Raw genomic sequence first — 14,556 nt, 5'->3', positions numbered from 1 at the left:
GTATAAAATCTTGTGAAAACAACCAACAGCCGCCCCACCCACTGTGTTAGGCCTGTTTTAATAAGTATCTTGTGTCTTTGTTTATGGACTTCTGTGTTTGGGGCTGGGTGCAAGCACAAAAGGAAAGCTCCAAAGCTTATCCAAGTATCAAAAGACACCTTAGATTTAAAACTGGCCTTTATTTAGTGCAGTGTTCTTTGCAAGAATAAGTCATGCAGGAGCGTATGACTTGTAGCTGTGTGGCTTAAGATGTGTTTAATGTTGCTGTGAATATTGCACAATTATATGTGGATTTTCCTAATGTATTAAAAGCACCATAATTTTCTTTGTAAAGGAATGCAGACATGGCTGTTGCTTCTTCTTGAAGTCGTTGAACTCTTGTGACGTTATGCACGGCTTTTGTTTAAACACCTCGTGTGGTCAGGAACAAAACACAAATGAACTCGCAGATGATTTTTATTGTGGTTCCAGTAACAGGCTGGAGCATCTTTCCAGGTGTATGTAATCGGGAGGCATAATTATGCAATGTTTTTCTGTATAGTAAGTTCTTTTAGTAATTCTCTTCACAAGCATTTGCTGGTGTTCAAAGGCCTGGATGCTATTTTAAGTAGAGCACAAGTCTAGAATATTAACCCTCCCTTTAAAACTCGGGGCTTTCATTATAGCAGTGCAAAGGGTGTAAGTTCTGCAATGCAATGAATTTACCTGTATCATTGAGACTATTGCTACAGGTCCAAGGATACGGACTCCTCCCTCGCTCTGATGTTTGGGAAATTTGATGCTGCCATGGCTGACTTCTAGCAAAGAGATTCGGTGATTCTGTGGAGGGGATGTTTCTTGCCTGTCGTAAGCAACAGATGATTTCATTCAAGAGCGCCGCTGCCGTTGTGTTACAGCCAGGCTTTAATGGAATCAGGCGTTCACATTAAATTAATACGTCTTACATGGAGCCCATCAACTAACATTTAATTTGCTTCAATAATAAGTCAGGGCATGTGGGATCAAAATGGTCTGTGCTTGGGATAATCTGGAAGAATCCCCATATTACAGCATCTTAAAAATGCTCACTGAAACAAGAGGTAGCATTTGTGAATAAGCTAATTGCTTAATGCAGCCTTATATCTAATTTAGTGCAAAGCTAAGACTGGATAGGAAAATGATCTCTTAAGCAAGGATTCTAAAAGCAGAGAGAATGGTGCACTGCTTTGGTTTTTTTTTATTTATTCTTAACAAAATAAATAAGGCTTCATAGAGGGTTTTTTACAATGAAATCCATCTTGCATGGTCCGGTTCTTTGGAGCTAATGAAAAGATGCAGCCGGCTCTTTGTATTTACAATCCCAAACTGCCTTCTTGTACGGTTTAGTGAGATTGCAGATGTAGGTTCTTCTCTCAATTAAGAAACACTGTCGAGAATGGTTCCACTGCAGCAGAATTTTAGTGTCGTGAAGGCTTCTCTCCATCCGTCCAGAAAGTCTTGAACACGATGCTTTCTTATCCCAAACTACGGCAAAATATTTCTCTCAACCAGCCTGCCCTGCCCACATTTCTGTCTCAGCCCATTACAGGATTAGGCTCTGGATCCTTGTGTGTGGGAACAGCAGTTGTACATCTGATGGGCCGTTAAGTCAATTCGAATGAAATCAGTGTATAATAACCAGAGTTATAAACTGTAATGTTGATAGTTATTATCTAGGTGTTGGAGAAGGGATTAGCGGGCATGTTCCTACAGCCCCGCAGCGAGAGGCGGCGTGTAATGACCGTGAGTAATGCGAAATGATTAAATCGGTTGGGCTTGTGCATGTGAAGTGTTAAATCTGGTGCCAGCGCCGGTGAGCGGTGCAGCACGCCTTGCCTTTTTGGAGTTCCTGTAAACAACGTATGGGCGTCAAAAAGATCCCAACGCGCAAAAGAACAAGCAGTGCTGCCGCCAAGGAATGGGAGCACAAAGACGTGTCTCCGATCGGAGGTGTAATTACCAGCTCCTGCCATGGCATGGGTGTTTTCTTCCATCTGCAGGTGTGGGACATCAGAGAATGTACCGTCTTAGATGCTTCGTATCCAGCAGATCAGCAATCTGGGGCATCTCGTGCCAGAAATGGGATAGCGGTGTCTTAGCGTGCAAGAAAAAGCAATTAAGCTGTTCCCTGAAGTAGCACTGACAGTTCATCTGTTCAGTAGGTTTGTGTTTTCAGGAATCGTTAGCTGGTAATATTTTCGTGAGCATTTTATAGCCATTGCTCAAACTAACACTTTTGTTTCCTGTTGTGGACTTATGCACTCAAGAGCTATTAGGTTTTCCTTTCTGTTACTGCTCTTCTCCCCATACACCGACGGGAAGACACTCCCACAGGAACGAAACGGGGTGAAAAGCTTCAGAGTCAGTCCTGAGAGAATGGCAGGGGAAAAACACAGACCATCGTAAATGTTTGCTGTTGTTCTGTTCCAGTTTGGTGGTTTTCTTCTCTGCATGACGTGGTATAAAACTCCCAGGAAGAAGGGTCTTGTCTTTCTGAAGAGTTTTTCTTATGGAAAAAATGTATTGTCATTAAATGGCACTGGAGGAATATTTCCTTCCTTGAGGGAGGGATATTTTTAGTGAAAGCAATAGTGCAGTTGATAGCATCAAGCATCATTACCTATCAACTGGTCTACTCGTGCCTTTCTGCCTTGAGCAATAACATATTTAAACCAGTAGGTTTATATCAGGCATTTTTTGTAAGCATGTTGTTTTTTGTCTAAATAATACCGTACTCTCATCTAAAAATCCTTTTGGAAAGGCAGACTTCTCCAAAACTAGCGTTCTGTTCTAAAGAGGCTTTGTGAATCTACTCCAAGGGGCAATTCTCTCCACTGGTCTGTGTTCCTAAGCTTGACTTGATGATGCTGGGAGAGAAGAAAGGAAGATGTTTGTGTTCCTTGACGCAGATATTCAGGGAGCGGGAAAGTGGTTTAAAGCTTGTTGTGTCAATGTCGACTGCTCAGTTTAATTTCATGAGCATTAAGGCTTGAAAACTTAGAGGATTAAGGGAGGTTATCCAGTTCTTGAGATGTCTCCATGGGCTTTCTTCGGTGTGGGAGAAGATGTTAGTATCGGTGAACTGGTGGCTACTCTCCCAATTTCAAAGGAAACACACAAGTTTGCGGTGTGACTCAGCTTTTCAAGAACAGCGCTTTGAGCAATGTTAATCCTAGCTGACTCTTCATGTGTTTTGTTTGTCTAATATCCTTGTAATGTAGCTATTCCCGTTAAAGAAAGCCAGCATCCTTTGTTCTCCTCTAAGCAATGTGAGACATGACTGCAGAAGTAGTTTGGGGCCTGAAGCTGCGATGACTGAATGCCGCTGGAATGTACTGTGTCACATCTGGTAAAAGGGGAATAGATCCATAGCTTCTAAAATTCAGACTAGCCCTTTATTTGGGGGGGTGGGTAGGTGGTCGTCGGAACTAAAACATCCTTGGAAGGTGGAGAAGAAGGAAAAAGGCTTGGTTAGATTTGAAATTCATATTGCTGATTTATTTTTCAAAAAGAAGTATATATATAATGAGAAGCCCTGAAGTCTGGTTGATTTAGTTGCCTTTCTGGGTCAGAAAAAAGATTTTTATTTTTTTTTTGGATACAGCTGGAAATCGTAGCAATTGATGTATCTGAGCCAAGAATTAAGTGTATTTGGGAGCAGCGGGAGCAGCTGGCTGGTTAATATCCCGCAGCAAATATGTGAAGACTGCCGGTTTTTCAGCCTGTAGCGTGTCCAGCCATTTCCCTTTTGGGTATTACAGTCCTGGTCATTCCTGCTGCCTCTTCTCCTGTGGTTATCCAGGGCAGGAGTTACCTCTCTGCTCTGCTCATGCTGCTGGGTGATTAATCGGGTGGTGTTTCCCTCTCCCTTGAGATGAAGGAGACCATGCTCTGGTCCCCTTCGCTGGGAAGCAGAGGGCGTTCACAGCCTCCTGGGATGGAGACTGGGAGAATTACTGACTTCTGCTTTCAGACGGTAACTGGAGAGAAAGCTATTGATTACTGGGAGAATAATTTAGTGTGTGTTGAATATTAAAGACCCCAGAACCATAGTTAGCATCTTCCCAGTGGCATGTGCTCCTTGTGCTACTACACGCTCCAACAAATGCAGCACCAGCTGCCAAGGTCCCTTTTAAAGTCTCGTGTGTTCCAGCAAATACAGGATGATCATATGAATGAGCAATCTCTCTATTGTCTCACTTCCCTGGAAGTTTAAATGGAGAATTAATCCTCTGCTTCATTGTCATCCTCTACCTTCCCATCCATCTCCTTCCTCTCTTCCCTACAAATAGTCTCCTGAGGTTTAAGTGTGAGGAGAAAGTAAGATTGGCATTTTGAGCTGTTAAATGAGGTTAATCAGCTTGGTAGTGGGTGGGAGAAATGTGCTCTGGGGTTAAGAACGTGATATTAATGGTTAGCAGGACCCTTATTGTCAGTCCAGTGTAAACTTCCTTCTGTTAGCTATGATCTTTTTATTAAAAATTACCCGATTGTTTTATTGTTTGTATAATTAAGAGAAACACAGAAATTGTGGGGAGGGTGTGCATGTGTGTAAAAGAAGGCATCCTTTTCCTCTTCTCTTGAAAACACCATTTCGAGTTTGACGGAAGGGAATTAGGGCTGTAAATCACTGTTTGGCAAAATGCACTTTAACTGGCACAAAAAGCAGAAATGGAACTACTGGAATTTCTGCAGGATGAGGAAGGTTAGTCTGAGCAGACCGAGATGTGTAATTCTGGCAGCCGCCCAGAAGGGCTGAACTGCTGGGGAAGAACGCTAATAATTTTTGCTAGCTTTTGGCGTAGACAGTAAAAATACGCTTATGCCTTTTCCAAAAATACATCTCTCATTGCAGAATGCACAGTGCACTGTGGGGATGCGAAGAATCCAGCAGGATAACCTGAACGCAGCCTGCATCCCTCATTTCAATGGTTAAAACCTGGAGAAGCAGCGTATCAATTTTTGCACTGTCTGCTCCACTCCCATCCATAAATGAGAGCCCGCTGGCAGAAAGACCGGGAGCAATGATTAAAGCCATGTAACGCTCCCTCTGTAACAGAAGGAGACCATCTCACAGATTGCGAATAGAATTGGCTGCTTTTAATGAATTTCACCTTATTAGTATTTAGACTTTAGTATTAAAATCTGAGAAACAAAGTTACTGGTTTTATAGAAATGCACATGTAATTAGTAGTCAAAAAACACATCGGATATGGAAATACGAGCTAAAACATTTGATGACAAACGCAAATTTCAGCCTAAATATTTAACTCTGCTTGGCAGTAAATCATTGCCGGTAACAAGATGCACAGCAAGTCTTCCTGCATAAATCAAACTTCAGCTGTACAACGGAGAACCGGCGGGCCGTTATGTTGGATATTCCTGCACCACAATCGCAGGAAAGAGGGGATGTAGCCAGCGTGTCCTCTTGGCGTTGCGCTCCTGGGAGCTGCTGCTGCATTGAGATGTAACCCCTTCAGGTGCCTCTCCTGGCGCCTGCAAACAGCAAACTGCAGCAGCACCCTGCCTCCTGCCTCCGCTCCTGCCGAAAAGGGCTGCCCCGGCTCCCATTCCAGACGGGATTCCATTTGCTCTTGGAATGCAGAGGTGCATCGAGCAGCATAGGGATTCTGTATGCATCAAATCAGCTGCCTCCGCCGGAATATCCTGCAATCCAGCCATCACAGGGTTTGAAAACAGGATGAAATGATGCATTTATAGATTTAACCGTGCATTTTCAAGAATGCCTTGATATAATAGATTTCTGGGCCCATGGTTTGCCTTTTTCAGCTAAACTATAAATGTTGAGGTGGCAACAGAAATGATCATGATGGTACTCAGGGATTATGTTCCCAGGATTGATTTTAGTCCTGTGGTATCCAAGGTTTCTTTTCCAGGGGCGTAATTCCTGTTGTTATAATAGGCTGGGCAAGTCTCGTGTGGTGCTACTGGCCATTCAGAGAGTGGCACACATTTTGCTTTCTTCCTCCCCCCAAAATTCCAACCGTATCTGTGTGTGTGAGTGTGTGTTGTCACGTTTTCAAGAATCTTAGCTTTCGAGTTAGTATTGTCAGATACTGGGGTTTGATCTTTAAAGGCTTTTAGTGCTTAAAAAGAAGAAGAAGAAGAAAAAGGCTATTTTTACACTTAATCCGCTAATGAACTCAAACATAATGATGCTTGTTAGGATGAGGTTTATTTATACAGTTTGTAACTGTGATTGCTTTTCTTCTACCCTTTCCGTATACTGCAGCAGCGTATACCCTGCACTCGAGGGTGCTTGCCTGAGTGCTCTGCTTGCAACTGCAGTGCCGGGAAATGACCGAGGCATGTAGATTCTTGAGGCTTTTGATGCAGAAGGTGTGTCAATGTATGAATTGATGGGACCGAATAGATAAATAGTGATACTGCTGATTAGATAACTTACCTTCAACTGATTGGGTTTTTTTGCACTGAAGATTTCCCACCTTATTTGCAACCAAATATTGCGTAGGAGAGCAGGAAGAGTACCGATCCCAATGGAAGTGGATTTAGCTTTTATTCTCTTACAGAGTTAGTATTACTGGTTTGAGGGAGTACAAGTGAGGGGGGACCATCTGCTTTACATTTCAAATAACTGTCATCATCCTACAGCTATCAAAAGACTTGTGATTTTGAGGGAAAAAAAATAAATTAGTTTTCTCCATAGTTAACCCTTTGCCTGCAAATCTTGTCTTTCAGATGGGAAGAGGAACTGACAAGAAGAATGAGCCTGGAATCTATGGTAGAAACCTTGCGAGAGGTAAGTTTTGAGTAGGTTGTATTGAAAGGTATAGGTTTTCCCTTCTCTGCACCTTTCATTATGCTAGTAATTAATTGAATTTGTTCAATTAAAAACATTTCTTCTAGCTAGAGCAGCTGACTGGGCTGCTGTTGGCTGGAGAATAGTGTTAACGTTTGGAAGCTGAAGCAGGAAGGGGCTGAAGTTTCTGCCCAAGTGAAATGCGGGTGATGAGGTGCCTTATCAGCCCTGCTCAGGTTAAGTGAGAAAGCGCATGTCCCCCTCTTACCTCTTAATTCCTTGTCTGCTTTCTCTCGCAGGAGGCTCAGGAAGCGGAAGCTCTGCAGGAGGAGTTAAATGAAAAGATTGAGAGGCTGAAAGCGGAACTTGTGGTCTTTAAGGGTCTGATGAGTGATGTAAGTACAGGAGAGCGGAGCGGCCAACTCCCACTGCCTTTGTGAGATGTGTGTGTCATGCAAATGGCTTCATTCATAAAAAGGTTATGATCTTAGTGAGTGCTGCTTCGTAGTTAGCATTATGGCTGCCTTTATGATCTAATGCATCAGACAGATCACCCTTCCCCCTGCTTCCTGTCTGGTCTGTGTAGAGATGCATTAACTTGCTGCTTAGCCCATAACCCGGACTCTTCCCTCCCTTCCCCTTCTCCACAGCTGGCAGTGCCGGCGTTCACTTCTGCAGCCGTGGAAAAAAAAACAAGGGGATGGAGAACTCGCAGGTTAGAGGAAAGGACTCAGCACCGTGTGCTGCTAATGAGGGGGATTTTGCACTAAATCATGCAAAAAAGTCGTGTTCAAAAAGCTATATGTGTCTCCCAACTCCCTCTGTGAAAGCTCTGAAGAGATTAACCCAGTATCACTCGTTCAGGTGCCTGGCTTTGTTTCCAGTGCTGCTTCAACCTAATTTTTTTTTTTTTTTTACAAAAAGACTCGTTTTCTCAGGGATTTCCTCATGTCTCATTAGATACTGGCTTTCCTTCAAAGCTGGGGGGTCTTTTTGATTAGGACTGGAGAATTTTCTTACATGTAGCTGTACTGAGAGCATATATTCCTGCAGGCATCTAAAGAGATAAGCCAGGTGAACACTGAGTCAGGTACCTTTCTCTCTAAGACTGCAGTAGCGCTGATGCCAGTTGTCTAATGAATATGTCCTATTATGCTTATTTATTTGGTAATTTTTTGTAGAACTGCTTCCTTCTCTCTTTATATAAGCTTGCAGAACCTGCTCCCTGGTGTCAAATACATTCTCTCGGGGCCACTAGATCTGTTCATGTGAAATTCGGCAATTAGCTCTCTCTTCTTTTGGTGTTTAATTGAGAAGAGGCATGCTTGGTTAGAGGCAGTGTGAAAGGGAGGAACTCGTTAGGGCTCCATCACTCTGCTGACTTTCGCTGGGGAAGAAATGTTGCCGAGAGTGTACAAAGGGGGTGGCGGTGAATGCAAACATCCTCCTCAATTTGAGAGCAAGTGTGTTTGGGTTTTGCCAAACCCAAAGGGAGAAGAGAGCTTAAGGAAAGCAGTGAGAAGGCTTGTTTTGAATCCCACCCTGTAAATATTTAGAGCAAAGAAATGCAAAATGTTGGCAGGTGACTCTTGCTTTCTGGTGGATAAGAATTGCTGGTACCTATTCAGTTGATAAGATTGTGTTTAGAGTGTGTCAGTGTTTAGAAATTTCTTTTTCTTGGTGTGTTTGCAAACCAAAAATCTCCAACTTATCCAAAAGTGGTTGAGAGGGGCTGGAGAAAAGCTCCATCTAATAATTTAGAAAAAACAATTCCCCCTAAAAAAACCCACCCAACTCCAAAGCTTTCTCCTTAGAAAGAGGATTTGGTATTTAAGAAAGCTCTGTAAAGAGATTTTCTGCTTTTCCGGTCAAAGTGGAAGCATTGCCGAGCCATGGAAGTGGTACTTTCCAACGGAGTAAGTGTCGTCTAGGCTGGAAAATATGCTTTTTGTGGAACAGTGTTTCTTCATAAGGAGCCAGCTGTACTGTCTGAGTGGGAGTATCTCTTACAAATGATGTTTATGATTACTGCCCAGAGTGAAGCAAGACAAAATATTTTTCATGTAGGATTTTTGCTAGGCTGGAAGCCAGGTTAATGCCAATGAGGAGTATTTTCTGTGTTACAAGCTTTCACGGATCTTTTGAGATCCGGTCTCGATTTTATGTTTTCCTGGTATGTATGAGGTTGCCGTGCAGCCTGGATTCTGTTTTAAGAGCAACCTCTTGCAGGCACAGCTTTTCTGTCTGAAAGGGGGGGAAGTGTTGCCTGCTCACCAGGTTTTAGATTTCATTCTATTCTGCACATGCTCAACAGGGTTTTTCTCCTCCATTTTTAAAGCTTTATTGACCGTTAAAAGTTTACTGTTACATCTAGCAGTTGGTTTGGGGTGGGTATAGGTTTTTTGGTAGCAAATCACTCTGAGTTGAAATTTTATTACCGTCGGATATGAACGTTAATTGTTAGCTGTCTAGTCTATTTAGATTGTGTGTGTACTGCCTTTCCCGGAGAACAAGATGTAATTTTGTTTAAGAATGGTATGCCCTGGGGTTAGAGAGATACTGTGGGGTATCTCTTCTTTCCTGAACTGTATAATAATAGAAGATAATCACTACTGTCCTTCCTGCAGCCCATGACAGACCTGGACACAAAGATTCAAGAAAAGGCCATGAAGGTGGACATGGACATCTGTCGGCGAATCGATATCACAGCCAAGCTGTGCGATGTAGCGCAGCAGCGCAACTCTGAAGACGTTTCCAAGATATTCCAGGTGATTAGGCCATGAATTTTCCATAGGGTAGGAGAAGAAGAGAGGGGACAAGAGGGAGGAGCAGTGTTGAGGAGTGTGTGGTCCAGGTCATTTGCCTTTTCTTGAAATTTCTCTGTGTAGACATATTTCCTTCTTTCTCAGTCTTGAGGTGTAGCTCTCTTCTGCAGAAGCTGCTATAGTACTCAGAGCACAAAATTTAGAGAGTTCAAAAAAAGAAGTCTCCGGATGACCTTTAAGACATGCTGTTAGTCTGATGCTAGTCTACAATGAATGCGGGGGGGGAAAGCATTACAGGGTCTAGGTTTTTATAAATGGCTTCCTCACATTTGTTCCCTTCACAAGTGAGAAGTTTTAAGCTTGGTAGAACTGTCATCTCAACATTCTTATTTCTGGCTCAAGCTGCGTGGCCAGAAATAACGCTTCTGTGGTGGGGAGCTATGACTGCTTGGTGAGACTAGAAATTCAAGTTACTTTCCTTGAGCTATTGCGGCTCCTTGGTGCTAGTAGAAAAGTCATTTAATTTGCTCCGAAAGCAGTTACAGCTCTGCGTGGGGCAAACCTGTAACTCCCAATGCAGTGGGTCTTCTCTCATAACTGCAGTTTCAATTGTGATTAACCCACCTTCCTTCTACTTTGATCTATATGTGTCCTGTTCAGTCTTATCAATAAGTCTGATGCTTTTCTCTGTGTAGAGATGCCATATAGTGTGCTAAATGCTGTAAAAAAACACTCTAAAAGATCCTTGTGGTCTCTACTGGTTGTGCTTTCTGGCTATGGTGAAGTTGCCTAAATGTTTGATTATTTATTTTTTTCTTATGTACCCCGAAAGAATCAAATCTCCATATTGAGACAGTTATTTCTCCAGCATGTTGAGCCATTGCAATTGTGCTAATGGTTCCTTCTTGTCTTTGAGTAGAATTGCCGTGTCTTTCTGCTCAAAGGTAACTGCAAAGCGCACTTTTGGTCAAGCATGCAGTGGTTAAAATGATGAGCATGGAGAAAAAAACCAATAAGGGATGGCGGATACGCCAAGTAGAGGAAAAACTCCAGTAGGCTGGGAGCGGACTGTGTGTTTGTGACTGTGGCACCATCTGTGAATATATTTCATGTTCACAGTCCTCAGATGAAGTGATCCTCTGCACCCTTTGCAGGGGTATCCCTTGAGTTCTCTGCACGTCTATGAACTTCATTTCTTTGAGGTTGTCCAGGCATTTTCATGGTTCGGTTAACCCTTCTTCTGTCAGCCTGAAGTCTAGCAGCCTCTGCTGGTGGGGTGGGAATGACCCCGAAATAAAGGCTCTCTGGAAAGGCTTCTATTCTTTCATGGTGGTTCGACGCTGGGAGCAACAGCCTGTGGTGGTGGCAGGAGAGGGAGAGTTCTGTCATCGCTCTCGAGCCTGCTGCCTGGGCACTCCTGCCAGCTTCTGCTTTTCCCCTGGTTCATTCTAACCTCTGCATGTTCTCCAGTAGATCACAGACCGGTGTCAGCGAGCAGTCGAACATCTGTAGAGCGCTGGCAGCCTGCAGCTTGCTTTGCTCTTCGCCCTTCTGAACTGCTTCCTTGTGCTCTGTGTTCACCACTCATTAACAGACGCAATTCCTGTCTTGAATACGAGCAATCCCCGAATTGCCTGGGACCTGATGAACAGTTATATTCGCGCAAACCTAATGGCTCTCCTTCTTTTATTTCCGCCCCTCATGGCACAGCACCTCAGTAGAACCTTCTAGTTACTGCTCTTCTCTCCAATTAAGGTGGCTTCCAAGAAGAAAGAACGCAAGCTCACATCTGACGATGACCTTTCTGAGCAGGATGGAGACAACAGCAGGTTCTCTGACGATGAGGTCAGCTGCTCTTTGAACATCACAGATGAAATGAAGCGTATGTTTAATCAGCTGTGAGTATCATGGAAAATATATTCCAAAATGTATACTTAGTCCCAGAATTCAAGTATTGAGTTATTTCTGTATGCTTTCAGAAATATTACTTTTTTCCGCTCTGAGTTGAACCCGAGCTTCCAGGATGGTACATACTTAGAAGTTTTCTGGAAGTTCAAATAAAATGAACAGAAACTAGTTTTTGTTCCTTCCTTAGGTGAAGGGAACTATAGAGAATATTAAAAATATAGTAGTAAAACTAGGTGTTTATTTGCTGTTTTAACTTACATCAGTAGCAAAAGAAGAAACATGCACAAAAACCTTGAGTCTGTTCTGTATGTTTGGCTGAATATTGGATTTGGAGAGTTTTGGGAAGAACCTAGTGCTGCGTGGGCTGGATAGAATTGGGCAGCAGTAGGAAGCCTGTGGAAGTGGAGGAGTGACTGTGCATCGTGGTGCCACACAAAGCAGTTCAGGCAGCCAACTGGCGATGTGTCCCACTGGTCTCTCTTCCTGCTCTAGGAATAATGGAGGTGGCCACAGGCTTTGGAGGGTCTCTGCCGTTTTCTTTTAACACAGGGGCCTCCAGCAAGCACTGTGGGTCTGACTTTCCCAGCATTTGAATATGGGTGTCTTCTGCCAACTTCTGCAGCGACTGCAGAGGGAAGGATTCCCAGTGCTTTCCCACACAATGTAGGGCAGTATTTCATACGTAGGAGTACACAAGAAATTCTCTAAGGAGCACTAGCTCCTCTGCTGTCGTCAGCTGTTGCCAAAAGTTCTGTTTTCAGGGAGTGTGTCTCTCTGCTCCTGAATTTCATATATAGGAGGGCATTCCTGGCATAGTGGGAGGTGTCCCTGCCCATGGCAGGGGGGTTGGAACTTGATGATCTTTAGGTAACTCCTCTTGTTAGGACTCTTGTTTCAGATGTCTTTAGGTCCTTATTGATATTCAGTGTAATAAATACAGATTTTTGACTTCTCCACTGCTAGAATTCAGTGTGACAGCAGATGGAGCGTGAATTTTTTAGAAAAACAAGAGGCTAAAATTCCTACTAGGTTGGTAATGCATTTAGTATTTAGTTTTCAGTTTTGTTCTTAAACCTGTCCTGTGATACCCAATTTTTATTTATAATGAAATTCTTATCTCCTGGTCCTATTACATATGGCACAAAGTGTTGTAGGAATCTTGTTGATACGTTCAAAACGGGTTGATCTAGAACAGTGTTTATGGCTTACTGGAAATGGTACGTTTCAAAGGATGTCTGTGTTTGGGAGCTTTGTGAAGTAGAAAATAATAGCTTACAAATAGCTGAATAACTTGTCTTATTAAGAGAAATAAAGAAACTTGCATTTTATCTGTAATGAACTTAAGCTTTAAGTGTTGAGTAGTAAAAAGTCAAAATGCAGCTGGCTTTGACCGGCGCGTATGTCTGTACTAAGCAGCAGTCAGGTCTGGGAGCTCCCTGACAAGGATAGATCTTGCAAAGAGAATCTGATTTGAAGAAGTAGAATTGCAAAAGGCACAATCATGTATGTCCGAGTTTATTGGGTTTCTTCTAAATTATTTTTTAAAGTCATGCTGAGTCTAGAGAAATAGCCTGTGTCTTTTGCCAAGCTCTTCCCCCTCTAAAGACAGTATTGGACTCGGCTTCCGCCCTGAGATCTTATCTGCTTGAAAGGAAGTGAACTAAAGTAACAAAAATGCATCAGTCTGAAATTAGCAGGCTGCTGCTGGGAGCAATTTCAGATTTTTTGTCAGGCCTCCTTAGCAAGGACAAGAAGCAGCTACTAGTGTTTCGCTCTGCTGCTGTTCAAACCAAAAGGGACTCAAGTGCCTTCTGAAACTTTCCTTTATTGCACAACTGCCTGTACTAAAAAGGGCTTGACCAAATAACGGTGTTAAAGGCCACTCTTGCCACTGTTTGTTCTCAGCCTTAAGTGGCTGTAGCAGTATTTTTGTCAGCAATAAGTATTTACACTCACCTGCGCATCATTTTGGAGTTTGGCTTTTTTCACAGTTGTTATTTTTGACAATAATGTTTTTCAGAGCTGCAGGGAAAATGTTGGCTGAACTTCAGCATGAAAATCAGCAGGGAGTCTCCTAGGGGCTGTTTCTTGTAAAATTCCTTGAAATGTGTTTGGGCTCATTTTCCCACGTATAAAAAGAATAGTTTAAAACATTTTTGTGGTTTTGCGAACAGGGGAAACTAATGTGCAGCACCATCTGGAGGACAGAGCTAGGACTGTGTGCTAGAACCAGGAATGCTAACAAGGAGCTTTTATTCTGCTTTGGGGTGGCAAAGAGCCCAGGAGCAAGGGACTTGGACAGTGGGAAAGGCTGTTTGTAAAAGCTGTGAGGATTTTCAGCTGCTGCATTGTCTCCTTCATTCAGTTCTTGTAGCCCCTTTTTTTTTGTTGTTTTTTCTAGGATATTAATTGAAGGGCTGAGGGAGTGAGGCTGGAGTGGTTTTCACTAATGCTTTTTCTGTTTTCTTAACAGTCGCGAGACATTCGATTTTGATGACGACTGTGATAGTTTAACGTGGGAGGAGAATGAGGAAACGTTGCTTCTTTGGGAAGACTTCACAAACTGCAATCCTTCAATTGACCTCCAAGGAGAGGTGAGTTTATTATTTTCTCAAACTATTCTCTGCAGAAACTGTATCCCTGAGCTGCTCTTTTAGCCATTTGAGCCTTTGGATATTTGACTGGGGATCCAGTTTGCCATGCAAACTTGCTTTGATTTTAAAATCCTCTTAGTGCTTTCTCTCTATGGTTGCTTTTCAGTCCATGCAATCAGTTTATTTACCAAACTTCATTTCTTCTGCTCCTTCAAACTGAGTATTTATAAGTATCAAGCGAGTGTCAAAAGATGCAATGCATCGAGCTGTTAGAAGAGCATCATGCAATCTGTCTCCCTGAGCAGTTGTTTAACTAAAGCTCTGTATCTTCCGCACAGCATCACACTTTCTCTGCAGATTATCATTCACACTTTGAACTGTCAAAATAGTACATACATACTGTGGCATAAAGTATCGCACAGTTATCCTAGTGAGGAGAAAAATAAACCTAGTATGGTCAGTGGAAGATGTACATCCAGCCCGTCACAAT

General features: G+C 42.8%; 1 protein-coding gene across 1 annotated transcript in view; it reads left to right on the top strand.

The window, feature by feature from the left end:
• IFFO2 (intermediate filament family orphan 2) overlaps positions 1-14,556 on the top strand; it is a 37,364-nt gene that overhangs the window by 18,893 nt on the left and 3,915 nt on the right. The window contains exons 2-6 of the mRNA XM_074161570.1: positions 6,739-6,799; positions 7,099-7,194; positions 9,427-9,567; positions 11,320-11,462; positions 13,946-14,066. Coding sequence (XP_074017671.1) covers positions 6,739-6,799; positions 7,099-7,194; positions 9,427-9,567; positions 11,320-11,462; positions 13,946-14,066 — 562 coding nt within the window. The remainder of the gene's footprint in view (positions 1-6,738; positions 6,800-7,098; positions 7,195-9,426; positions 9,568-11,319; positions 11,463-13,945; positions 14,067-14,556) is intronic.

Source organism: Numenius arquata, chromosome 20 (assembly GCF_964106895.1).
Source record: "Numenius arquata chromosome 20, bNumArq3.hap1.1, whole genome shotgun sequence".
NCBI lineage: Eukaryota > Metazoa > Chordata > Aves > Charadriiformes > Scolopacidae > Numenius > Numenius arquata.
This window is presented reverse-complemented; position numbering and strand designations above follow the sequence as displayed.